At 41.5% G+C, this 26,762-nt stretch overlaps 1 protein-coding gene across 3 annotated transcripts in view; it reads left to right on the top strand.

Moving 5' to 3' along the window:
* ltbp1 (latent transforming growth factor beta binding protein 1) overlaps nucleotides 1-26,762 on the top strand; it is a 416,523-nt gene that overhangs the window by 23,404 nt on the left and 366,357 nt on the right. For all 3 annotated transcript variants that reach the window (XM_059985624.1, XM_059985626.1, XM_059985625.1), the window contains exon 3: nucleotides 21,965-22,247. In XM_059985624.1, coding sequence (XP_059841607.1) covers nucleotides 21,965-22,247 — 283 coding nt within the window. The remainder of the gene's footprint in view (nucleotides 1-21,964; nucleotides 22,248-26,762) is intronic.

Raw genomic sequence — 26,762 nt, 5'->3', positions numbered from 1 at the left:
ATTGAGGTAATCTCTTCTTAACAAATGCATCATTAAAGATTTCACATAGTCAAGGAGAAAGCAATAAAGAAAAAGTTTTAAAAAATTCTACAATAAAACCATCAGGACCAGGAGCTTTCCCTGAATTCATTGATGAGATAGCCTCTCTTATTTCAGCCATAGAGATAGGAGCATCAAGCAAGCTACAATCTTCATCTATCAAGTTGTTAAATATTCAAGTTGTTAAAAAAATTATCCATCATGGACAGGTCACCATCAATTTCTGATTGATATAAAGATTTATAAAAATCTTGAAAAGTGTTATTGATTTCTTTATAATCAGTAGTTAAATTACCGTCTTGTTTACGAATTTTAATAATTTGTCGCTTAGTCGAAATAGCTTTTAATTGATTAGCTAACAATTTACCAGTTCGATCACTATGAATATAAAATTGAGCCCTGGTCTTAATTAATTGATTCTCAATTGAAGAAGATAATAATAAACTATGTTCCATTTGAAGCTCAACTCTCTTCTTATAAAGTTCTTTGGTAGGAGTAACGGAATAAATCTTATCAATTTCTTTAATTTTATCCACCAATAAAGCTATATCTAAATATCTTTGTTTTCTTTTACCAGCGGAATATGAGATAATTTGTCCACGGATAAAAGCCTTGAAAGAGTCCCAAAGTATTCCTCTGTCAATCTCTTCGGTATAGTTTGTTGAAAAAAATAAGTCAATTTGTTGTTTTATGAAGGTAATAAATTCTGGATCTTGAAGCAAAGTAGCATTAAGTCTCCAAGATCTAGTATTAATAGAAGAGTCCGGGATCTTGATAGATAACTTCAAAGGTGCATGATCCGAAATAGCAATAGAGTCATATTTACAATCAATAACATCTGTTAATAAACAATGATCAATAAGGAAATAATCAATTCTAGAATAACTATGATATACATGTGAAAAAAATGAAAATTCTTTATCTTTAGGGTTCAGAAACCGCCATATTTCAGTAATTCCAGAATCGACCATAAAAGAATTAATAAGTACAGCTGATCTATTCGGAAGAGTTTGAATAGGTTTAGATCTATCCATCGAAGGATTCAAACAACAATTAAAGTCTCCACCCATTATCAACATATATTCATTCAAGTTAGGAAGGGAAGTAAATAAATGTTTAAAAAATTCAGGGCACTCAAAGTTTGGAGCATAAATATTAACTAGAACAACTTTCCGATTAAAAAGTGAACCAGTTATCAACAAAAATCTACCCTGTGGATCAGAAATAACTTCATAATGTGTAAACGAAATTGAGGGGTCTATAAAAATAGACACACCCCTAATTTTAGCGGTACAATTCGAGTGAAATTGTTGACCCTTCCAGAACCTAAAAAAACGTTGATTATCCTCCCTCCTAATATGGGTCTCCTGTGCAAAAATAATATTAGCGTTCAATCTATGGAATACTTTAAATATTTTTTTTACGTTTAATCGGATGATTTAAACCATTAGTATTCCACAAGATAAAGTTAATAGATTTATCCATCATACCAATATTAATTGTGTGTATCATAAAAGGTTAAAAAGACACATAACCCACAATTTAGGAAGAAGGAAAATTGATTCAGGAGCAACCGGAGATCATGACATCTCAACAATATTAATAATTTAAAGTCGGCCCATAAACTAAAAGCAAAAAAATAAAAAGCAAAAGCGTGAAAAAAGATCCCTACCCCCTCCCCCACCCTTTGAAAGAAAGCCAAGCGGCAGGCGCATAAACTAATACTAATATTACCCCCATTTCAAGATGGCAGCTCCATAAGAAGATTTTTTTTTAAAAAAACTATATAACACCCAGATTAAGATATAGGGTTGCAAAAAAAAAAATATATATATATATATCAGTCAGGTGAAAAAAAAACTAAAATAGTAAAACAAAAAATCATTAATAAAAAAAAATGAACATTAAAATTTAAAAGTGTAATATACCTTTAAAAGAAAAAATTCCATATTCAAATACAAGAAAGATGACGTTTCAAAAGCAAAGACTTATGGGAAGAAGAAACGACATTTTGAAAAAGCCATATTACAAAATATGAATATGTTCAGCAATCTAATAAGAAAATTTAGTAAAAAAGAGTTATCAAAATAGAATTTAAAAAAAAGATTTAATAGACACTACAGCATATATAAAAAAAGACTAAAAAAAAATTCAAAACATTTGTTCCATTTCTAAATACAGGCAAACAAATAAACGCTTATAAAAAGCAAAGTCTTATGGGAAGAAGAAACGACATTTAAAAAAAATAATTCATTATTACAAAATACAAACGTGTATAAAAAAGGATATTATAAAAATTAAAACAGCATCTATAAGCAATGATAATAGTAGTAGAAAAAAAACCAGACCCATAGATCAGGATAAGAAGTTATAACCCAACTTCATGGGTTAAAACTTAAAATGAAATGGCATCCTCTCTCCAAAAAAATCTTCAATGTAACTCATAGTTCAAGTTGCACTAGAAGATCGATATTCTTCAACAAATTTCTTCGCTTCTTCCGGAGTGTTGAAAAATCGTTGACTGTTGTCGTTCAGCACAATTCTAAGCTTCGCTGGATACATTAAAGCTTGTTTAAGTCCAATCGAGTGAATCTCTGCCATCACTGGTTTAAAAGCGATTCTGGCTCTCATTACATCATAGGAATAATCCTCAACAATTCGAAATGAATTGGTTTTGTAAGAGATCATACCTTTTTTACGAGCTAATCGAATTAGAAGCTCTTTCTCACGAGGATAATGAAGGCGAACAATCACCGCTCGTGGTTTACCAGTCGTAGACGAAAACCTCGCAACTCTGTGAGCGCGATTGATAACAGGTTTAGTTTGCAAACCTTCATCACCGAAAATTTCCCACAGTAATTTAGAGAAAAATTCAGTTAAATCACCGGACTCAACTTTTTCGGGAAATCCGATGATGCGCAAATTCTGTCTGCGAGATCGATTTTCAAGATCAGTAATTTTAAACTTATACTGATCCATAGTTTTAGCAGTCGACTCTATCTTCTTCTCCAACGCTTCAATTGTACGTGCTTTTTCACAAATTGATTGTTCAAGAGTCGTAATCTTATTTTCATGCCGCTGAACATCTAACGCCTGCGATTGAAACTTAATTTCAAGCGATCTAACAACTCCTTCAAGATCAGATATTTTCGTGGTAAGCCTTTTTTCCAAACTTGACAGTTTACTATCCAATTTACCTTCTAGTCTGCCTTCCAAACCCGCAAGTTTAGAATCCAGAAGGTTAGCAACTGTGTCGATAGATAAAGGATCCTTGGACGATTTCTTACTTGTAGCCATTTTAAGTTTGACAAGATTAGATCAAATATTATTTTAGGAAAAAAGAGTTAATCAGAAGTAGCAACTCATATGATTAAGTTCGGAAAGATTTGATTAAAGGGTGATTATAGTTGAAAAAATAAAGAGCACCTAAAAGGCAGATGCTTACGTCGCCATCTTGAAACTCCACCCCCCTGTAACTTCTCAATCAGACTTGTGGGAATGATGGTATTAAATGCTGAGCTGTAGTCGATGATCAGCATCCTGACGTAGGTCTTTGTGTTGTCCAGGTGGTCTAAAGCCGTGTGAAGAGCCACTGAGATTGCATCTGCTGTTGACCTATTGTGCTGATAGGCAAATTGCAATGGGGCAGGAGTTCAGTCTAGTCATGACCAACCTCTTAAAACATTTCATCACTGTAGATGTGAGTGCTACTGGACAATAGTCATTAAGGCAGCTCACATTCTTCCTAGGCACCGGTATAATTGATGCCTTTTTGAAGCAAATGGGTACTTCTGCCTGTAGCAGTGAGAGGTTGAAAACATCTTTGAATACTCCCACCAGTTGGTTGGCACAGGTTTTCAGAGCCTTACCAGGTACTCATCAGAACTTTCCGCTTTGTGATGGTTCACTCTCTTTAAAGACATCGGCCTCTGAGACAGAGATCACAGAATCATCAGGTGCAGCAGGGATCTTCACAGCTGTCGTTATATTCCCCCTTTCAAAGCGAGCATAGAAGGTGTTGAGTTTATCTGATAGTGAAGCATCGCTGCCATTCATGCTGTTGGGTTTCGCTTTGTAGAAAGTGATGTCTTGCAAACCCTGCTAGAGTTGTCGTACATCCAATACACTCAACCTTATTCAAAATTGTCTCTATGCCTTTGAAATAGCCCTCTGAAGATCATACCTGGTTTTCTGGTACAGGCCTGGGTTGCCAGGTTTGAATGCCACAGATCTAGCCCTCAGCAGACTATGAACCTCCTGGTTCATCCATGGCTTTTGGTTTGGGAATGTATGGTAAGTTTCTGTAGGCATACATTTACCTACGCAGGTTTTAATGAAGTCAGCAACAGCTGTGGCATACTCATTCAGACTCTGGGTCCGATGAAGCCCCGAATACAGTCCAGTCCACCGATTCAAAGCAGTCCTGTAAGTGCTTCTGTGCTTCCCTTGTCCATACCTTCTTGGTCCTCACTACTGGTACTGCAGTCTTCAGTCTCTGTCTATACTCAGGGAGTAGAAATACAGGAGGGCCATTGATCTAATCAGAAAACCGGCAACTCCAGTAGTGCAACGGAACATGGACTTTTTATTTAGGGATACAGCACAGTAACAGGCCCTTTTGGCCCAATGACCCTGCGCTGCCCATTAACATTTATGGGACCAATTTACCTATTTAGCCAGAGTAACACACACAAAATGCTGGAGGAGCTCAGCAGGTCAGGCAGCAGGTATGGAAAGGAATAAAGAGTCAATATTTCAGGAAGAGACCTTTCATCAGGACTGGAAACGAAGAAGGAAGAAGCCAGAATAAGAAAGTGGCGGGGGTGTGGAGGGTGAGGGGAGGTAATATAAGCTAGAAGGTGATAGGTGAAGCCTAGTGGGTGGGGGGGAAAGGGGGTGAAGTAAGAAGATGAGAGGTGATGTGGGAAGGGTAAAGGGCTGGAGAAGAAGGAATCTGACAGAAGGGGAAGAGTGGATCATGGGAGAAAGGGAAGGAAGAGGGGCATCAGAGGGAGGTGATAGGCAGGTGAGAAGAAGAAGTAAGGGGGGAATCAGTGTGGGGAATTGAACAAACCAGAAGGGGAAGGGGGGAAAAAATGACCAGAAATCGCTGTTCATTTTATCAGCTTGGAGGCTACCTGGATGGGATATGATGTACCGCTCCTCCAACCTGAGATTGGCCTCATTGTGGGTCTCGGCTTGAGACATCAGTTCTTCATTCCCTTCCATCAATGCTCCTTGACCTGCTGAGTTCCTCCAGCGTTTTGCGTGTGCTGCTTTGGATTTCCAGCATCTGCAGAATCTCTTGTGTTTATAACCTATTAACCCGTATGTCCTTGGAATGCGGGAGGAAACTGGAGCACCCGGAGGAAACCTGCTCAGTCCCAGGGAGGACGTTCAGGCTCCTTACAGACAGCAGTGGGAAATGAACCTTGTTCACTGGCACCATAATGGTGTTACACTACTATTGGTAACTTAAAAATGTGTAAAGTAAGGTTTGAACCCACATTCATCTGACTCATGGGCAAGTGCACGACTGGAGAATGACGGGATCGCAGATCCTCAATGCCAGAAAATCTTGTGAAACCTGCTCTGAAACAGAGTCTGAGTAGGTCTCCTTTTTATTTTCCCATTACTTGCTCATTAGTTTGTGTCCTGTATAAATTAAACACACATTTGGTGAGAGACATTTCAGGTTACTTGAGTGTGTGCATGTGTTCATACTGAACCAATTAATGGTGAACTTCCTTTTCACCTCATAGCAGCTAATTATTTAACACTGTGCTTAAGTAAGGGTAGTCAAGCCCTAATTTAAAAATATACCCCTTATTACTGGAGAACTCAAAATAGAAAACCTTAAGGAGTGATTTTGAAAAATAAGAACTGTGATAATCTGGTGCTGGGCTGAGTCTTCACTGTAGATGTCTTGGGGACTTTTTCATTTGAAAGCCCCTGGTTTCCTTGGCTGCAGAAGTCTAAGGAAGACATACTCCGTTCCTACCAAACTCGTGAGATTGAGACAGCTCTTCCACCCCAATCCCCTGGCTTGTGTGGATATTGTGTAATTTGCTACCCCGTTACAAATTAGTGCCACAAAATAACAGACAGTGCACTAAAAACAATTAAAGGAATTGTACTTATGAACCTTAATTAAAGCGTTAGTAAAGAAAAACAAGAAGAAAAAGGCCCATTTTAATTAAACATTCAAATGTGCACAAGTTGGAGTTCAATGCTTTGCCGATATTCACTGATCCTCAATCGACCTTGGCACCTGGATCCATCAAGTTGTGGTCCTGCAGGGCCTCTCCAGCATCTTCTGTCTTCATCTCCTGCCGAACAAAAGCCCCAAGTCCAACCTTACTGACCCTCACCAAAAATCTCCCCCCCATTTCCACCATCCCAATTGGATGGCACACTCATCATCCCTTATCTTCAACAATAACCCAAACAGGCTGAAAGCAGAACAGACTGCGCTTACAGAACTGCCAAATGAAATACATACAGCATAACAGCAAAAATGTGTTCCAGGGCATTACACGTTTTTGACTGATTCAAGAATTTTCATCATTTTCTTAGGAGTTTTAAAGGAACTCTGCTGGTTTTTAGCCACATCCTTTGAAAGTAATGACTAATCCGCTTTCTTTGCTATTTTCTTCAAGCATTCTGTTCAGACATGGGAATAATTGTGAACAATGCTGGATGGTTTGGAATCTGATTTTGAGCAATTACGTTAAAGAAGATAAACATTTTGTAATTAATTAATGTGCAGATTTGACTGCTTCACAGGATGGAACTAGTGAAATATATTCTCATTATTATGTTTATACATTTAAAAAATTCTATTTGCATTTAAAAATACAATGGATTCAAATCTCAAGTTCCTTTCTTTCAAAAGGATCTTTTCTCTCTGTATATTTGTAAATTCTGCTGTACCTGTCAGGGTGGATTACACTTGTCCAGTGTTGCATGGTGGTGTGGTAGTTAGCACAACGCTTTACAGTACCAGTAACCTGGGTTTAATTCCCACCGCTGTCTGAAAGGAGTTTGTGACCCTGTGACCATGTAGGTTTTCTCCAGGTGCTCTGGTTTCCTCCCACAGTCCAAAAATGTACCTATTGGTAGGTTAATTAGTCATTGTAATTTGTCCTGTGATTAGGCTAGGATTAAATTGGGGGATTGCTGAGCTCAAAGGGCTGGAAAGGCCTATTCCGCGCTGTATCTCAATAAAAAATAAATATTCACAATCCATATCAGCAATTTAGCTGAGATAATTTCAGGTTTACGACTGAATGCGATTAGGAGGAAGAGGCGTAGAAGGATCAGAGGTACAGAGACAAACTGAAACATGGCGGATAAAGAGACAAGCTGACTGAGTGGGCAGAAACATGGCAGGTGGAGTGCAATGTGGAAAAATGGTGGTGATGTGTGGCACAGCTCCAGCAACCTGGGTTAAGTCCTGACTTCTGCTTCTGTCTACCTCCTCCCTCTTAGTGTGTGGGTTCACTATCAGTGTGCTCCATTTTCTTCCCACATCCCAAAGAGGTGCAGGTTGATTGGTTAATTAGCCACTGCAAATTCCCCTAATGTGCAGATGAAGATGGAACCCAGGGTGAGTTGATGTGGATGTGAAGAATATTAAATAGGAATAATGTAAATAATTGGTGCATATTTGATGGTCTGCTGGGATTTCTTCTGTGCCATGCGACTCTATCACTTTGAGTGAATCTATGAGAGTTATTTATGACACTGCTGAAAAAAAATAGAAATTCTAAAGCAGGGGTTCTCAGCCCGGTGTCCACAGTCCCATTGGTTAACGATAAGGCTCATGACATATAAAAAGATTGGGAACCCCTGTTCTAAAGCAGCCCAAAAAGTTGTTTGTCTGCGAGGTGGAGATGATGGAGGTGGTTCTGATCCACATAGATTGTGGTCTTCCGCTGAGGAAGTCGAGGATCCATTTGCAGAGAGAGGTAGAAAGGCTCAGGGTTTGGAGCTTTTTGATCAGAGCTGTAGAAATGATTGTGTTAAATGCTGAGCTGTGGACAATAAACAACATCCTGACTTAATTATTAGTATTGTCCAGGTGGTGAAGAGCCAATGAGATCAATGAGCCATGTGAAGAGCCAATGAGATCACATCCACTGTAGTCCTATTGCGCTGATAGGCAAATTGCAGTGGGTCCAGGTCCTCGCTGAGACAGGAGTTAACTCTATCCATAACCAACCTCTCAAAGCTCTTTGTCACCTTAGATGTGAGTGTTACTGGACAGTAGTTGTTAAGGCAGCTCACACTGTTCTACTTGGGCACTGGTATAATTCACCTCTTGACAGACAGCCTGAAGTTGGCCTCCGAGATGGATCACAGGATCACCCAGCTGCTGCAGGAATCCTCATATCACAGCTGTACTTCTATTCTCCCTTTCAATGTGTTTGTAAAAGGTGCTGAGCTCATCTGGGAGGGAAGCATCACTGCCAGTCATGATGTTAGGTTTTACTTCGTAGGAAATAATGGCTTGCAAACCCTGACAGAGTTGATGTGCATCCGATTCTGCCTCCAACCTCATTTGGAATTATTCCCTTGCCTTTCAGATAGCCCTCTGCAAGGTGTCCCTGGTTTTCTTCTACAGATCTGGGTCACCAGATCTGAATGCCACAGATCTATCCCTCAGCAGACTATGAACCTCCTGGTTCAGCCTAACATCGGCCTCTGAGACAGAGACCACAGGGTCATCAGGTGCAGCAGGGATCTTCACCGCTGTCGTTATATTCTCCGTTTCAAAGCGGGCATAGAACATGTTGAGCTTATCTGGTAGTGAAGCATCGCTGCCATTCATGCTGTTGGGTTTCGCTTTGTAGGAAGTAACGTCTTGCAAACCCTGCCAGAGTTGTCATGCATCCGAGATGGCCTTCAACCTGATTCAAAGTTGTCTCCTCGCCCTTGAAATAGCCCTCTGCAGATCATACCTGGTTTTCTGGTACAGGCCTGGGTCACCGGATTTGAACGCCACAGATCTAGCCCTCAGCGGAATATGAACCTCCTGGTTCAACCACGGCTTTTGGTTTGGGAATGTATGGTAAGGTTCTGTAGGCATACATTTACCTACGCAGGTTTTAATGAAGTCAGCGACAGCTGTGGCATACTCATTCAGACTCAAAGATGAGTCCCTGAATACAGTCCAGTCCACTGATTCAAAGCAGTCCGTAAGCACTCCTGTGCTTCCCTTGTCCATACCTTCTTGGTCCTCATTACTGTCGATCTTCAGTCTCTGACTATACTCAGAGAGTAGAAGTATAGACAGGTGATTTTCCAAAGTGTGGGCATGGGATGTCACAGTAAGGTAAGCACTCTTGGTAGCAGTATAACAGCGGTCCAGTGTGCTGGCTCCTCCACTTCCACAAATGATATTTTGGTGATAATTATTTAGCGATATTTTTAAGCTGGGCTGGTTAAAATCCTTCAAACAAATGAGGAAGGCATCAGGATACACTGTTTCATGCTTGTTGATTACACTGCTCAGTTTGTCTTGAGCCTGTTTGACACTGGCCTGAAGTGAGATGTACTGCTCCCCAGATAGTGGCTGAAAACTCCCGCGGCAGGTAAAATAGACGAGACTTGATCATGAGATGTTCCATGTGAGGTGAGCAGGACTGGAACAGCACTGCCACGTTAGCACATCACAAGGCGTTGATTATAGAAGATACTCCACCTCCTCTGCCTTTGAATGGTTCAAGTCATCAGTCTTAAATAGATACGAAAAGACTTGCATTTTTCTGTTTGTCTGGGAGCTTGTGATGGTACAAAGTCTCTCTCAGTCAATGAATAGTTCTTTCAAATGCACAAAGGTAGAACGGTAGGCAATTTACTGAGAGGTACGTACAGTGTGGAATAGGCCCGCCTGTTCCTTTGAGCTACGCCACCTGGCAACCCGTGATTTAACCCTAGCCTTATCACGGGACAATTTACAATGACCAATTAACCTACCAACTGGTGTGCCTTTGAACTGCGGGAGGAAACCGGAGCGCCAGAGGACACCCATGTGGTCATGGGGAGAATGTACAGACTCCTAAGTGGCAGCAGCGGGAATTGAACCTGTATGTACTGTAAAGCATCGTGCTAGCCACTAAGCTGTGATGCCACACTTGTGCAAGCATCCATGTGATAATGATGTTCCATGAGTGATGAATGGTGGCCAGGCTCTGAGAAAATTCCTTGCCCCTTCAACACTCCATTTTTCTTTCATTTAATTTCAACACCATTGTCAGTTTGTGTGAATTCTATGAAAATAGGGACAGAGTGGTAATCAGGTAGTGCAATACAGGCTGACCCTGGGCTACAAACACCTGACTTATGGACACCCTTAGGTTAAATGAGGTCTCATAACACTCTTGTGGAGGTATAATGACCAAACAGAGTATGCTTCCAGCCTATGGAAACAAACAACTTATGGACATCTGTAAAAACAGAATCCATTCATACAGTACTGTGCAAAAGTCTTAGGCAGATATATGTATATAGTTAGGGTGCCTAAGACATTTGCACAGTACTGTATTTGTCAATGTGGAGTGGAGAGTAGGTTTGTAAATCTGGCGAGAACAAGAGATACTGGGAATGGCGAGGGTGGAGCACTGTGGGAGGGGTGTGGAATGGGTGGCAGAGATGGAATGTTGGACGGGGGGTGGCGCAGGTGCAGTCACATGAAGCCCTGAGACACCATGCAAGGTGATTTGATTACATACAATTGGTTTATTGATTATTACAAAAGGTCTCTCTGCTTCCTTATTCCAACCATTATTCCCACTCTCTGTTCCCTTCCCAATCTCAGAACATAATAGAGAACTGTATCAGAATCAGGTATCAGGTTTATCATTATTCATCTATGTCATGAAATTAGTTTTTATTTGTGGCAGCAGTACAGTGCAATACATAAAATTATCACAGTAGATATATATATATATCTATGATCTTTGCACAGTACCTTACCTTGGAATGGCCTGTATAGCTGCTTGGAAGCTAAATATTTTGATAGGTTAAAATTAACTTGTTCTTAGATCTTTTGTTACCTGATATGCTGTGTGTGGCAATGGTGAAGTGGCCATCTTTTACTGCCCACCAGGAGCATCCCCTCACTCGGTTGGGAGCACAAGACTATGTAAATCTATAGTCACATCATTCTACAGATGTGTAGTAGAGAGCATCCTAACAGCCTGCATCAGTGTGTGTGGAAACTGCACTGTGGCGGACAGGAAGGCTTTACAACAGGTAGTCAGAACTGTCCAGGGCAGCACTGGCACCAGCCTACCCACTACTAAGCACATATTAGAGACAGAAAGGTGCAGGAAAAGGGGCAGACACCATCACGAAGGATCCCACCCACGCTGGATTGTCTCACTCCCTTCAGAGAGGAGGCCACATAGCATCCAAGCCAGGACCACCAGACTCAAAAACAATTACTTTCCCCAAGCAGTAAGGCTGAGCAACACCTCCACCTACTAACCCATTCAAAAGGCATTGGATAAGGTATCTGTAAAGGAGTGATGTGGCAGCATAGATCTCTACGGTTGTACCGTGGACAGGTTGCATTACTGTCTTGTATTAGGGGCGGTGGGGGCGTGGGGGGCGGGTTGCCACTGCACGGTATCAAAGTAAGCTACAGAGAGTTGCAAAATTAACCAGCTCCATCATGGGCACTAGCCTGTGTAGTATCCAAGACATCTTCAAGGAACGGTGTCTCAATAAGGTAGCGTCCATTATTTAGGATCCCCACCACCCAGGACATGCCTTCTTCTCATTGTTACTTTTGTAAGGAGGTACAGAAGCCTGAAGACACACACTCAGCGATTCAGGAACAGCTTCTTCCCCTCTGCCACAAAACTTCTGAATGGACATTGAACCCTTGAACACTTTTTCAATTTCTGTTTTTGTACTAATATAATTATTTAAAATATAGACTGCATATACTTACTATAATTCAGAGTTTCTTTCTATATTATCGTGCATGGCATTGTACTGCTGCAGCAAAGTTAACAACTTTCATGATGTGCCAGTGATATTAAAACTGATTCTGGTAGATAGAAGATTAGCTAAATGACAGGAAACTGAGTAATTGCGAATAGGTGTTTGTTGAACAGGGGAAAGATTACAGTGTTACCTCAATGGACTCGTACCTTATATTAAAGTTGTGGACTTATTGGCATCCAATTACCAAACTTGCAGATGATACAAAACTTGGATGCCTAGTTTAGTAGGAGGAGAACGATGTATCTATCCTACACCTTCTGAATTGCTCCCAGAAACTCCAGCCATTGCTGTTTTGCTGTTATCCCTGCCAGTGTCCCCTTTCAATCAACTTTGCCAGCTCCTTTCTCATGCCTCTGTAATTCAACTCAACGTTTTATATTTGTGCTTACATTTGCCAGTTAATATTTAAAATGAGTGGAATTTGTCCTGTTCTCTCATTCCATGTGATTTTGTCAAATGTTTTTGCTAGTTATCCATGGGATGTTGGTGCTGCTGCAAAGCTTTTAGCCCCATTGTTCATTGTTCCTGGCATTTTTGTTACTCATTGCCTTGGTAATTTGCTCCTTGCTCCAATATTTTCATCCCAGTATTTTTAGTGGACTCTCTGAAGACCTTGTGAGTAGACCATTTACAGCTGGCCACATCTTTGCCTTCTGCCCCAAAATGCCGATCTCTCCCAGCGTGGTCAGAAATAGATTACCACCTCTGTTGTTATAAGACCATAAGACATAGGACCAGAATTACGTCATTTGGCCCATCGAGTCTGCTCCACCCTTCGATCATGGCTGATCCTTTTTGCCCCTCCTCAGCCCCACTCCCTGGACTTAGACCACAAGACCATAAGACATAGGAGAAGAATTAGGTCATTCAGCTGTCTGCTCAACCATTTCATTATGGCTGATACTGGATCCCACTCAACCCCATGTACCTGCCTTCTCATAACCTTTGATGCCATGTCCAATGAAGAACCTATCGGGCTTTGCCTTAAATACACCCAATGACCTGGCCTCCATAGCTGCCCATGGTAAAAAAAATTCCACAAATTCACCACCCTTTGGCTAAAGAAATTTCTCTGCATCTCTGTTTGAAATGGATGCTTCTCTACCCTGAGGCTGTGCCCGCTTGTTCGATACTCTCCCACCATAGGTAACATCCTTTCTACATCTACTCTGTCTAGGCCATTCAACGTTTGAAAGGTTTCAATGAGAGCCCCCTCATCCTTCCTAATTCCTCAGAATCACATACCTGCTCTTGTATTCTAGTCCTCTTAAAATGAATGCCAACATTGTATTTGCCTTCCTCACCACCGACTCTACCTGCAAATTAACCTTTAGTGTGCTCTGCACAAGAACTCCCAAATCCCTTTGCATTTCAGGTTTTTAAATTTTCTCCCTGTTTAGAAAATAGTCTGGACATTTATTTCTCCTATCAAGGTGCATGACCATGCATTTTCCAACATTGTATTTCATTTGCCACTTTCTTATCCGTTTTCCTGATAAGTCCTTCTGCAGCCCACTTATTTTCACAGCACTACCTTCGCCTCCTCCAATCTTTGTATTGTTTGCAAACTTGGCAACAAAGCCATCAATTCTAACACCTAAATGATTGATATACAACATAAAAAGAAGCAGTCCCAAACTGCCCCCTGTCACTGACAACCTACTTACCCCTGACCCCTGTCCCACTTACTGCCTCCTACTAATCAGCCAATGCTCTAACCATGCCAGTAACTTTCCTTGGGCTTTTAACTTGGTAATCTTTGTGGCACCTTGTCAAAGGCCAAATATACAACATTCTCTGTGTCCCTTTATCTATCTTACATGTAATCTCCTCAAAGGATTCCAACAGACTCGTCAGGCAGGATTTCCCCTTAAAGAAACCATGTTGACTTCATCCTATCTTGTCCTGTGTCACCAAGTACTCCATAATCTCATCCTTAACAATTGACTCTAACATCTTCCCAACCACTAATGGGCTATAATTTCCTTTCTGCTGCCTCCCTCCTTTCTTAACGATGGAGTGATATTTGCAATTTTCCAGTCCTCTGGCACCCTTGGAAGATCATTACTAATGCCTCCACAATCTCTACTGCTACCTCTTTGAGAACCCTGGGGTGCAGTTCATCTGATCTGGGTCTTTCAGCTTTTTGAACGCCTTCACCCTTGTAGTAATAATTGCACTCACTTCTCTTCCTTCACACCCTCCAACATCTGGCACACCGGTAGTATCTGATAGTGAAGACTGATGCAAAATACTCATTTAGTTCATCTGCCACCTCCTTGTCCTCCGTAATTAATTCACTGGCCTCATTTTCTAGCGGTCCTATATCCACTGTTATCTCTCTTTTATTTTTTAGATACTTAAAAAAGCTTTTACTATCTGCTTTGATATTGTTTGCGAGCTTGCTTTCATATTTCATCTTTTCCCTTCTAATGATTCTTTTAGTTGCTCTCTGTAGGGATTTATAAGCTTCCCAATCCACTATCTTCCTGCTAATTTTTGCGTTGTTGCATGCTGTCTCTTTTGCTTTTACATTAGCTTTAACTTCCCTTGTCAGCCACGGTTGTACCGTTTTACCTTTGCATGTTTCTTCAGTTTTGGAATATATCTATCTTGCACCTTCCTCAGAAACTGTCACATTTGCCCCTCTGCCATCATCCCTGCCAGCATCTCCTTCCAAATTACTTTGGCCAACTCCTCTCTCATACCCCGGTAATTATACCGTTACATCAGACTTTACTTTTTCCCTGTCAGATTTCAAATTGAACTCAGTTACATTGTGATAATTGTCTCTTATGGGTTCTTTTCCTTAAGCTCCCTAATTGTCTCCAGTTCACTGCATAACACCCAATCCAATATAGCTGATCTCAGAATTATCACTGAGAGTTCCACTCAATGAGTATTGCAGCAACTGAACGCTGAGTGGAAAAAAAACTTTTCTGGTCATGTGTAGCTAGCTCTATGGACTTTAGGAAAATGTTTGAGCTGCCTGCACTTGGTTCTGAAGCCAGCTGAACCTGCTTATGACAGCAGAGCATCCCTGTGCGAGGCATAAGAGGTAACCAAGCAGTGTTACATTCACTGAAACTTGAATTATGAGATGTGATTTATGGTGGGTGCTATGTTTTGTAACTTCAAAATATTAAATTAATTCAAGTAAGGCACGAGGAATTGGGAATATGAACCTAATTTGTGTTTACGCAAGGCATGAACACATGACGACGTTTTGTGATTACCAGATTTTTACATATAACTTGTAATGAATTATTAAAATAATCAAGACTGCTTAATCAACAACATATTTACAAGATTATTCAAATATTACTAAAATATAAATGCACAACAATGCAAAGTGAGGAAATTGGTGTTTGCGCATAGAGATGCACCTATTACAGTGGATGAATATCACATATCACACACAGCTACGGTTGTACTCCAGCTTTCATCCAGAATTGGTAGCCAGAGAGCACGGTGAGGCTAGCACTACTCTATTTATATTGCATTGCTGATCAAAAGCATGGGTGCAGCACAATTCCTATCAAGGCAAAAATTCCCGAAGTGATGCGTAGAACTTGAACTTCAGTGCAAGAAGGCAGGTGATTATGTGTCTAATTGTTTTGCTGTTTTCATGACCACATCTGGCTGGTAAACAGTAAATGAGAATGTCCTACCGTAAGGCAAACAGTTGTTTGTTGTGTGAAATTTATGCCTTGTTTCTCAAGCAACTATGTTGGCTGAAGGATTGTGTATGCATTCACAAATGTACCCCAGATGTTTGTCTGCAAATGCTTCCTGTCCATTGCAGCCAGGAAATGGAATAAAATAGAGATACAAAAGAATTGAAGAAACCATTTTGATGGCATGTCAGATTATTAGGTTGTTATTCATAGCAGGTGTCTGCATGGTAAAAATTCAGATATTCTCCATTCGCACGCTGCGGACAGAATACTGCTTTCAAACCAAGCAAAGCTGCTGGATTTACAGCACAGATGTTACAGAGACCTGGGAATTTCTTCTGGAAAATTGCTGATTTCCATGAAAAAAGGAATCAAAATGAATGTAAATGATTAACACGACAAAGTCTGCAGATGCTGGAAATCCAAGGCAACACCGCACAAAATGCTGGAGGAACTCAGCAGGTCAGGCAGCATCCATGGAAAAGAATAAAGAATAAAGGCTTTCAGGCTGAGACCCTTCATCAGGACTGGGAGAAAATTATGAGAAGTCATTTCCAGTTGTGATGAAGGGTCTCAGCCTGAAACATTGACCGTTTATTCCTTTCCCAAGATGTTGCCTGGCCTGCCAAGCTTCTCCAGCATTTTGTGGTTAACAGCTGTGGTAAGGAGCTGGTTGTGGACTACAGGAGGAATGGAGATGGGCTAGCCCCTATTGACATCAATGGATCTGGGGTTGAGAGGATGAACAGCTTTAAGTTCCTCAGCATCCACATCACAGAGGACCTCGCGTGGTCTGTACACAGGAGCTGTGTGGTGAAAAAGGCACAACAGTGCCTCTTTTACCTCAGATGGTTGAGAAGGTTTGGTGTGGCCCCAAAATCCTAAGAACTTTCTACAGGAGTACAGTTGAGAGCATCCTGACTGGCTGCCTCACTGCCTGGAATGGGAACTGTACCTCTCTTAATTGCAGGATTCTGCAGAGAGTGGTGCGGACGGCCCAGTGCATCTGTGGTTGTGAACTTTGAAGGATTCAGAACATTTACAAAGCTAGGTGTGTAAAAAGGGCCCGAAGGATCACTGGGGACCTGAGTCACCCCAACCACAGACTATTCCAACCTGCTACCATGCAGGGAGCAGTATTACAGCTTAAACGCCTGGACCAACAGGCTCCGGGGACAGCTTCTTCTACCAGGCCATCAGGCAGATTGGCTCATGCTGATTTGAGTATATTTCTATGTTACATTGACTGTTCTATTTATTATAAATTATTATAAATTACACATTTAGACAGGGATGTAACGTAAAGATTTTTACTCCTAGTGTTTGTGAATGATGTAAGAAATAAAGTCAATTCAATTCAATTCAATTCAATTTTGTGTGTGTTGCAATGTAAATGGCCTTTGTTTTGTTATATTAGCAAAGTACCAAATTATTATTAATACCCAATGCCTGTAGTGGATTGTGTCATAGAAAACCTGTTGAATGATTAAATAGTTAATCATTGTTATTTTTATTGATTCAATAATCAGGACCATTGTAAATGTTAGACCTGCCTTCAGAACATCCCTGAATGTATGAAGCAATAGCTAGATAAACATAGAATATAGAGCCATACCGCACAATATGAGCATTTCACCTCACAACATTGTGCTAATCTTTAAGCATCATAGAACACAACTGCACAGAAGCAGGCCTTTCAGTCCATTTAATCCATGCTGAACTGTTAATCTGCTTCATGCCATCAACCTATACTTGGACCACAGCCCTCACATCCATGTAATTATCCAAATTTCTCTTAAATCTTGAAATCAAAATGGAATCTCTTATCAAATCTCCTCTCATTTTCCTAAGCTCTAGGGAATAAAGTCCTAACCTATTTAGCCTTTCTCTATAACTTAGGTCAAGTCTTCAAGTCCTGGCAGCATTCTTATAAATTTTCTCTGCACTCTTACAATCTTATTGATATCTTTCCTGAGGGTAAGTGACCAGGACTGCACACAATACTCCAAATTAGGCCTCACCAATGTTCTACTATCTTCAACTTCTACAATACAGGCACTAGCAGTGTGCCAGATGTTGTAGTGTGTGAAGGAAGAGAAGTGGGTGAAGTTATTGTTGCAAGGGAGAAGGTGCTCAAAAAGCTGAAAGACCTAAAAGTATGTAGGTCGCCTGGACCCAAGGGTTCTGAAAGAGGTAGCATGAGAGATTGTGGTCACATTAGAAATGATCTTCCAAAAATCACTGGACTCTGGCATGATGCCAAAGGATTGGAAAATTGTAAATGTCATTCCATCCTTTAAGAAAGGAGGAAGGCAGCAGAAAGAAAATAATAGACTGACCTCAGTGGTTGGGAAGATGTTGAAATCAGTTGTTAAGGATGAGGTGCTAGACAAGATAGGACAAAGTCAGCATAGTTTCTTTAAGGGAAAATCCTGCCTGATGAGCCTATTGGAATTCTTTGAGGAGATTACAAGTAGGATAGATAAAGGGATGCAGAGAATATGGTATATTTGGACTTTCAGAAGGCCTTTGACAAGGTGCCACACATGAGGCTGCTTACCAAGTTAAGAGCCCATGGTATTACAGGAAAGTTACTAACATGGTTAGAGCATTGGCTGATTGGAAGAAGGCAGTGAGTGAGAATAAAAAGATCTTTGATTGGTTAGCTGCCAGTGACTAGTGGTGTTCCACAGGGGTCAGTGTTGGGACCACTTCTTTTTATGCAGTATTTAGGTGATGGAATAGATGGCTTTGTTGCCAAGGTTGCAGATGATACGAAGATTGGTGGAGGGGCAGGTAGTGTTGAGGAAACAGGTAGGATGCAGAAAGACTTAGACAGATTAGAAGAATGAGCAAGAAAGTGGCAAATGAAATATTATGTTGGAAAATGCATGGTCATGCACTTTGATAGTAGAAGTAAATGTGCAGACTATTTTCTAAACGGGGAGAAAATCCAAAAATCTGAGATGCAAAGGGACTTTGGGGTCTTTGTGCAGAACACCCTAAAGGTTAACCTGCAGGTTGAGTCGATGGTGAGGAAGGCAAATGCCATGTTAGCATTTATTTCAAGAGGTTGATGCTGAGGCTTTATAAGATACTGATGAGGCCTCACCTTGAGTATTCTGTTCAGTTTTGGGCTCCTCATCTTAGAAGAGATGTGCTGGCATTGGAGAGGGTCCAGCGGAGGTTAACAATGATGATTCCAGGAATGAAAGGGTTATCATTTGAGGAACGTTTGATGGCTCCGGGTCTGTACTTGCGGGAACTTGAGGGTGGAATCTCATTGAAACCTTTCAAATGTTGAAAGGCATAGACAGAGTAGATGTGAAAAGGGTGTTTCCCGTGGTGGGAGAGTTTAGGACAAAAGGGCACAGCCTCAGGATAGAGGGGTGTCCATTTAAAACAGAGATGCAGAGAAATTCCTTTAGCCAAAGGGTGATGAATTTGTGGATTTTGTTGCCTTGTACAGCTGTGGAGGCCAGGTTATTGGGTGTATTTAAGGCAGAGATTGATAGGTTCTTAACTGGACATGGCATCAAAGTTTACGGGGAGAAGGCTGGGAAATGGGGTTGAGGAGGAGAAAAAAAAGGATCAGCCCATGATTGAATGATGGAGCAGATTCGATGGGCCAAATGGCCTCATTCTGTTCCTATGTCTTATGGTCTACTTCATCTATCTTCTAAGATGCCACTTGCAATGAATTATAAACCTGTATTCTCAGATCCCTCTGTTCTACCCACTCCTCAGTGTCCTATGGCTCACCATGTAAGTCCTACCCTGGTTTGTCCTTCCAACATATAGCACCTCATACATGTCTACATTAAATTCCATCTGCTATTTTTAAGCCCATTTTTCCATCTGGTCCAGATGCAGCTGCAAGCTGTAATAGCTTTTTGCGCTGTCTACTGTGCTTCCAATCTTGGTGTCATCTGCTGATCAGGTTTACAGCGTTATCATCCAGATTGTTGACATAGATGACAAACAACAATGGACCTTGCACCGATACCTGTGGCACACCTCTGGTCAGAGGCCTGCAGTCAGAGAGGCAACCATCCAGCTTTCCCTGCGAAGCAATGTCTAATCCAGTAAACATCCTGAGTGCCCAGCAACTGAACCTTCTTGATCAACTTGCCATTCAGGACCTTGTCAAAAGCCTTACTGAAGTCCATGTAGACAACATCCATTGCCTTGGTTTCATCAATTTTCCTGGTAACTTCCTCGTATGACATCCTTGAGTTCTGGGGAAGAAACTAAAACTCCTGCAGGAAACCCATGTCAACACGAGGAGAGTCTGCAAACTCCATGGACAGCACTGGAGGTCAAGATTGAATCTGGTTCACTGGAGCTTGAGACATTTTCTGCTGTACCATCCAATGAGAAACCTGCCTGTAGCAAATTGAATAAGTGAGATAAAGCATGAGGAAATAAAACATGCTATTTTGTTTATAGGCCAAAGACAAGAGTAGAAATACATCGTAAACACATGGCTGTGGTAGCATTAAGTCACTGGGCTTCTCAAGCCTGTCAATTTGCCCCAGAGCTCATCTCTTCTGTTGGTTCCTCACAGTGTCAATCTCCTTAAATGGTGGGAATTGGAGAAGGGTAAAATGGGATTAGTGTGAGATTGATTACTTCAAGTGTTTTTCTTTATGGATAGTATGGTCTTGGGCCTCTTTCTGTTTTATATAACTCTAAAATAATATAAACAAAGAAAGCTTCCTGAAGCAGTGTGGTAGTGAGGCTTCTTGACTCATGTCTGACTAAACCCGATTATGTGTGTCAGGGTCAAGAGAGATCAAGCTTAGTTTTGGTTCTGTGTGTGTGGTCTTTTAATCTTAAATTGGGCACCATCAAGTTCCTGGGTGTCAGCATCTCAGAGGGTCTGTCCTAGTCCCAACACATTGATGCAGTCATGAAGAAGAAATGCCAGCGGCTATACTTCATTAGAAATTTGTGGAGATGTCACTAGGGGCTCCAGCAAATCTTTACAGTGGTATGGTGGAGACCAGTCTGATTGGTTGTATCATTGTGTGATATGAAGCCTCCAGTACACCAGATTGCAAGAAGTGGAATGCATCATTCAGAACCCTCAACATCAGGGATGTTGATAATCTTCTGTTATTATCATCAGGGAGGAAGTACAGAAGCTTGAAGATCCACATTCTAAATTTATGAATGCTTTCCACCCCTCAGATTTTTAATGCCTCATGTACCCATGAATGCCACTTTGCCATTCCTCTTTCACAGTATTTATTTATTTCTGTAACTTAAGTAATTTTTATATCTTGCGTACAGCGGTACAGCTGCTGCCATAAAACAACAAATTTCACAGCATGTGCCAATGAGGAGCTAATCAGATTGATAATGGTGGTATGCCTTGACTGAATGCATTAATTAAAATGGTAACAGTGAATCACAGCCTTCCAATGGAAAATTTATTTATTTAGAGATGCAGTGCAGAGTAGGCCCTTCTGCCTCTTCAATTAGTGTCGCCTAGCAACCCCCGATTTAGTTCTATCTTAATCTTAGGACAATTTTTCAATGACAAATTAACCTACCAACTGGTACATCTTTGGACTGTGTGAGGAAACCAGAGGACCCGGAGAAAACCCACACATTCTAGTGGAGGATATACAAACTCCTTACAGAGGATGCTGGGATTGAACTCAAAACTCCAAATGTCCCCGGCTGTAATAGCGTCGCGCTAACCACTATGCGATCATAAAGCCAAATAAAATAAAAAAAATAATAACAAGTAAGTTGCACTTGTTGTGCAATATCCAAATTGATGCAGTTTGGTCTTTAGGAGCATATGAGCATAGATTATATGCATTCTTGGAATTTAGAAAGGGGTTGTGTTGATGTCCGGAGTTGGAATTTGAATGAATGATAGTGAAGAACTATTTTTGCCATTGACTGATGGGCATGGTTTGGAAGTTAGTCCCCGGCCTTCCTGGAGTGAAGATAAGAAAGAGTGTAGAAGGGGCTTTTGGAACTCCGCTACCCACATGCCACTTAATGCTTGGTCAGTTGATAATATGAAACCTTGAGTAAAAGAATTTTGTGAATCAAAAATGATAAATGACGTGAGAAACAAGAGTTAATTGATTTGTGTAGTCCTGTTCATATATTTATAAAGGAATTCACTAATTTTGCTTCCTGCTAATTTTTAAAATGTTATAAATCTCTCTTTAGTAAAATTAGATATCTATGTGTTCTTTCCCTTGCAGCAAATTGCACTCCTCAGTGCCAGAATGGAGGGATGTGTCTACGGCCCCATTTCTGCGTGTGTAAGCCAGGAACCAAGGGTAAAGCATGTGAGGAGACAACAACTAGCGCACATTCCACAGACAACCAGGACACCCTGACATATGCCCAGCCTCTTCCTCAACAGATCCCTCAGCAGACCTTGACCCAGAGAGTCCTGCATCTTCCCTCAAAGATCAGTTCTATGGGCCACTTATCATTGAGTGTCAAGCAGAAACCATCCATGATGATGCCCCAGCAGTCCCAGTAAGTAGCACATTGCACCACCATTTCTGAATATTGCTACCTAATGAGGAAATGTGAAAGAATGCTCCCGGAAGGATTGAGAAATGGATCAATGATTGACACCTTGGTTTCAGAAGTAGATACAAGTTGTTAATTGAAGATATTTTTTTCCTACTTCTGGCTATTTGCATCTTCCATTGAATTCATCTTTTAATATGAAATGAAGATCGAGATTTAATTGTTTAAGGTTTGAGGCAGGATATCGAGCAAGCAGATGGCAAATATCCAGTTTACCTTGAAAAATGGGGAACAATGATCTGTAGACTTGTCTTTGTTTAATTGAAGTCACAAGAGATTTTGTAGTTGAAAATCTTGAGCAATGCACACAAATGCTGGAGGAACTCAGCAGATCAGGAAGCTATGGAGAGGAATAAACAGTTGATGCTTTGGGCTGACCCTTCATTAGGACTGAAAGGAAGGTGGCAGAGGCCAGAATAAGAATGCGGGGGAGAGGGAGGAGTACAAGCTGGCAGGTGATAGGTGAGACCAGGTGAGGGAGAAGGTAGGTGGATAGGGAGGGGGAGGATGTTGTGGGAAACTGGGAGGTGAGTTAGAGGGCTGAAGAAGACCCCATCTCTAAACTTGCCTTGATTTCACCATCCTCTCTGACCTTCTGAGGTAGACCATTCTCAGCATAGACTTTACTTTTGTGCCACACCTCAATGATGTCCGTGCTCACCATGACACCGAGCTCTTCTTCTGTTGCCTCCATCTCTGGGCCTACTCTTTCCACAAGGATTCCCCAGCTTCCACTGATATTGCCTTCTCATGTATTCAACCCTCCTCCTCTTCTTGGAAATCCCCTCTCCTCTAGTGTTCTGCCAGCTCAGGATCTTTTCACCTCTAACTGCCAATGAGGCATCAACTGTCCTACTAAACTCACCTATTCCAACCTCACCCCTCTGAACACACTGTCCTCCTTTCTCTCTGCACCAACCTCACCATCAAACACACGAAGAATGGGAGTGCTGTTGTTATCTGCTGGTCTGATCTATACTCGCTGAGCCAGAAGACAATTCTTGGACACTTTCTCTTACTTACCTCTTAAATGGGACCCTACCTGAGGAGGCAATCCTTCCCTACGCTATACTGCAGGTCACCCTTAGGCAATGTGTAGCACCTGCTTAGCCCTCCTCCCCCCCACCCGATCAGGGTCACACGAAGCCGTGGGAGCAGGTGGTGGATGGTCAGATGAGTAGCCGGTGCATCTCATAAGTCCTGGTTATGCGACCACTGACGCCAGGCAGACAATCTTTGAAATGTATTGATAATGTCCGGGGTCACCTGTTTTGTGAAGACGCTTCCCAGAAGAAGGCCATGGCAAGCAACATCTCTCGAAAAAATCTCCAAGAATGATCATGGTCATCATATGTATACAACATGGCACATAATGATGATGAAAGTACATTTAGACAGCTACACGGATAGGAAAAGTTTACAGAGATACAAGCCACACACAGGGAAAAGAGCTAAATAGACAACTTAGTAGGCACGGATGTGTTGGGTAGAGGGTCTGTTTCTGTGTTGTATGACTCCAATACTGGAAACTGAAATATTTCAGAAATTGGTTGGTGTGTTGAAGAATCACTTTCACCCAAAGCCAAGGTAGATGTAAAAAAAATTGTTTGATTCATGATTAAGAAAACCTAACATGACAATCTCTGAGTATTTAGCTGAGATGAGGGCTCTGACCGGGGTAAAATCACTCTCAGACATGCTCAGGGACAGTTAAGTGTGTGGAGTCGATGATGACTGCCGTTGAGATGATAGTTGTCAAAGGTGAAAGTGTACTGAAAATTGTGAAAGCAGTGGAAGTGGCACAACGATACATTCAGGATGGAAGTGAGATCAGTCGTGTGGGGGAACAAGCGGCAACGTTTAGTTCAGATTCAACTGGAGCAGCGCTTTCTGAGGTAAACAAGGCTGACGTCACTGTCATGGAGGATTATGGTGGGAGAAGCACAAACTGTCTGAGTGCTGCTTCGAGCAAGGAAAATGTCACATGAAATTTAAAAGGCAGGGCTCTCAGGATATGGTCTGAAATAAAGCCGAGCAAGTAGGGAAAAAACAATAAACCAGAAGAAGGCAGCATGACTGCAGTTTCCATCGTTCTTACCACATGTGGGTGCAGAGTGAAGATAGTAGTGTAGAGAAAGTGTTCAGAGTGAGTCTGATTTATCAAAAGTACAAACGCTAACTGTCTTGATGATACTGAGTGTCAGAGATTTGACATTGAAGCTTAACACTGATGAACCCAACTGAATGTGCAGCTGGTTGAACTTGAGAAGACACAGCTAAATCTGGAATCCTTCACGGATGAAAGCAGTTCGATACTGAAATACCGAAGACGGGTTAAAACCTTATCACTAGTGCTTATACAAAGGCTCTGCATCAAAACTGTTGGGATACGCAAACTTATAGAGACAATGAAGTGTATAAGTGAGTGGCACAGTAGTGTGATGGTTGGCACAATACTTTACAGTACCAGCGATCTGGGTTCGATTCCCGCCGCTGCCTGTAAGGAGTTTGTACACACCCCTTGTGGCCACGTGGGTTCCCTTGGGTGCTCACAGTCCAAAGATGCACTGGCTAGTAGGTTAATTGGTCATTGTAAATTATCCCGTGATTAGGCTAGGGTTAAATCAGGGATTGCTGGGGGTGTGCCTCGAAGAGCCAGAAGGGCCTATTCCTCTCTGTATCTCTAAATAAATAAATTAAATGCCAGGGGTGATTGATATGTTTGTGGCCTAAGGTAGAAGGAGATGAGTTATACAGCTGTCGTTACATGCACATGCAGGTCAACTCTTTGAGTGATTATGCAGAAAGTTTGAAGTTAATAACTCATCGGGGTGATTGATAAGTTTGTGGTCTAAGGTAGTAGGAGATGAGTTATTAACTTCAAACTTTCTGCATAATCACTCAAAGAGTTGAACTGCATGTGCATGTAACAAGAGCTGTATAACTCATCTCCTTCTACCTTAGGCCATGAACTTATAAATCACCCCTCGCATTTAATGAATGCTCATTTAAACTTTACAAATGAAGTTTAGGATTTGCTAAGTGGCTCTCTCCACAATCTGAAATAAAGTAAAAATCATTAACACTGGTCCTGTCTAATAACACTGAGTTGAAGGGATATCAGTAATTACTGAATCATTACAATAAATTTCTTCCAAATCTAACAACGCTTGGTGGAGATGGACTGAAACTCTAGAAAAGACTTTTGTGTATTCCGATGAATCTATTATTTGTGAGTGTGACAGTTCACTACTTGACGGATGGAGAGTTAATCCTATTGTACGATGCATCATGGTAAAGTTTTGGTAATGTGTTGTCCTATTGGATGGAATATGGCTTATCCACTTCTGGAGGTCTCTCTCCACAGTCTCTAACTCTGTACTGCTTATTTCTATCTCCTACCCAAGACTCACAAACAAGACTACCCTGGTAAGTCTTGTTTCTTCCTGCTCCTGTCCTACTGAGCTCATCTGCTCATACCTTAACTCCATCTTGTTTCCCTCTCCCCCCCCCCCCCCCCAAGTCCCTTCTCACATACTGTACATCTGGGACACCCTGCATACAGTCCACCACTTCATTAGCACTTCCTCTTGGCCTCCACTGCCTCATTTTGTCTATGAGCATCCAGTACCTTTACACTCATCAAGAAGGCCTTAGAGTTCTCTATTTCTTCCTGAAACACCTCCCAAGCAATTCCTTTTGCCAACACCATCCTCCAGCAAGGCAAAACCTGTGTTTATCCTTAACAAAATCTCATTGGACTCATCCCATTTTCTCCAAATCAATCATGTAATGGAGCCTAGTTATCCCTGTCTTTTTATTGGCTACATGGAGCAGTCTATGTCCAAACCTACCCAAGCACTCCTGCCCAACTCTTCCTCTGCAGCCTTAGAGTGCTGTTTCTTGCACTCATGTAGAACTTGGCAATTTCATTAACTTTGTTATCAATTTCCACACTGCCCTCAAGTTCACTTGGCCCATCTTCAATGCTTCTCTCCCCTTTATTGGTCTTGCTGTCTCCATTTCAGGGGAGGGATTATCTACTGACATCTAATGTAAACTGACAGATTCCTGCAGATGTCTTGACTACATCTCTCATGCTGCCACTTGTAAGGACCATGATTCCTTTTTCTCAGTTCCTCCATCTCCACTGCATTTGTTCTTGAGATTAAGTTCTTCATTCCAAGGAGTCCAAAATGTCCTCCTTTTTCAGAAAATCAGGTAACTGATGAAGCCCTCTCCTCTTATTTCCTCCATTTTTGCTCACCCTATTTCCAGTTGGACAGAATGGGATAGAGTTACCCTGGCCCTCATCTATCACCTCACAACATGAATATTGAATTCACCAACTTCTGTTAATCTGCTCCTGCTCTGTTACTTCATTCCCCTCCTGACCTACCCAGCCCCATATCACCCTATCTCTTTCCCCTCCTGAACCTTCTCCATCTACCCATCCTC

Source organism: Hypanus sabinus, chromosome 12 (genome assembly GCF_030144855.1).
Source record: "Hypanus sabinus isolate sHypSab1 chromosome 12, sHypSab1.hap1, whole genome shotgun sequence".
NCBI lineage: Eukaryota > Metazoa > Chordata > Chondrichthyes > Myliobatiformes > Dasyatidae > Hypanus > Hypanus sabinus.
The sequence above is the reverse complement of the archived record's forward strand: the minus strand, read 5'-3'. Positions and strand labels throughout refer to the sequence as shown.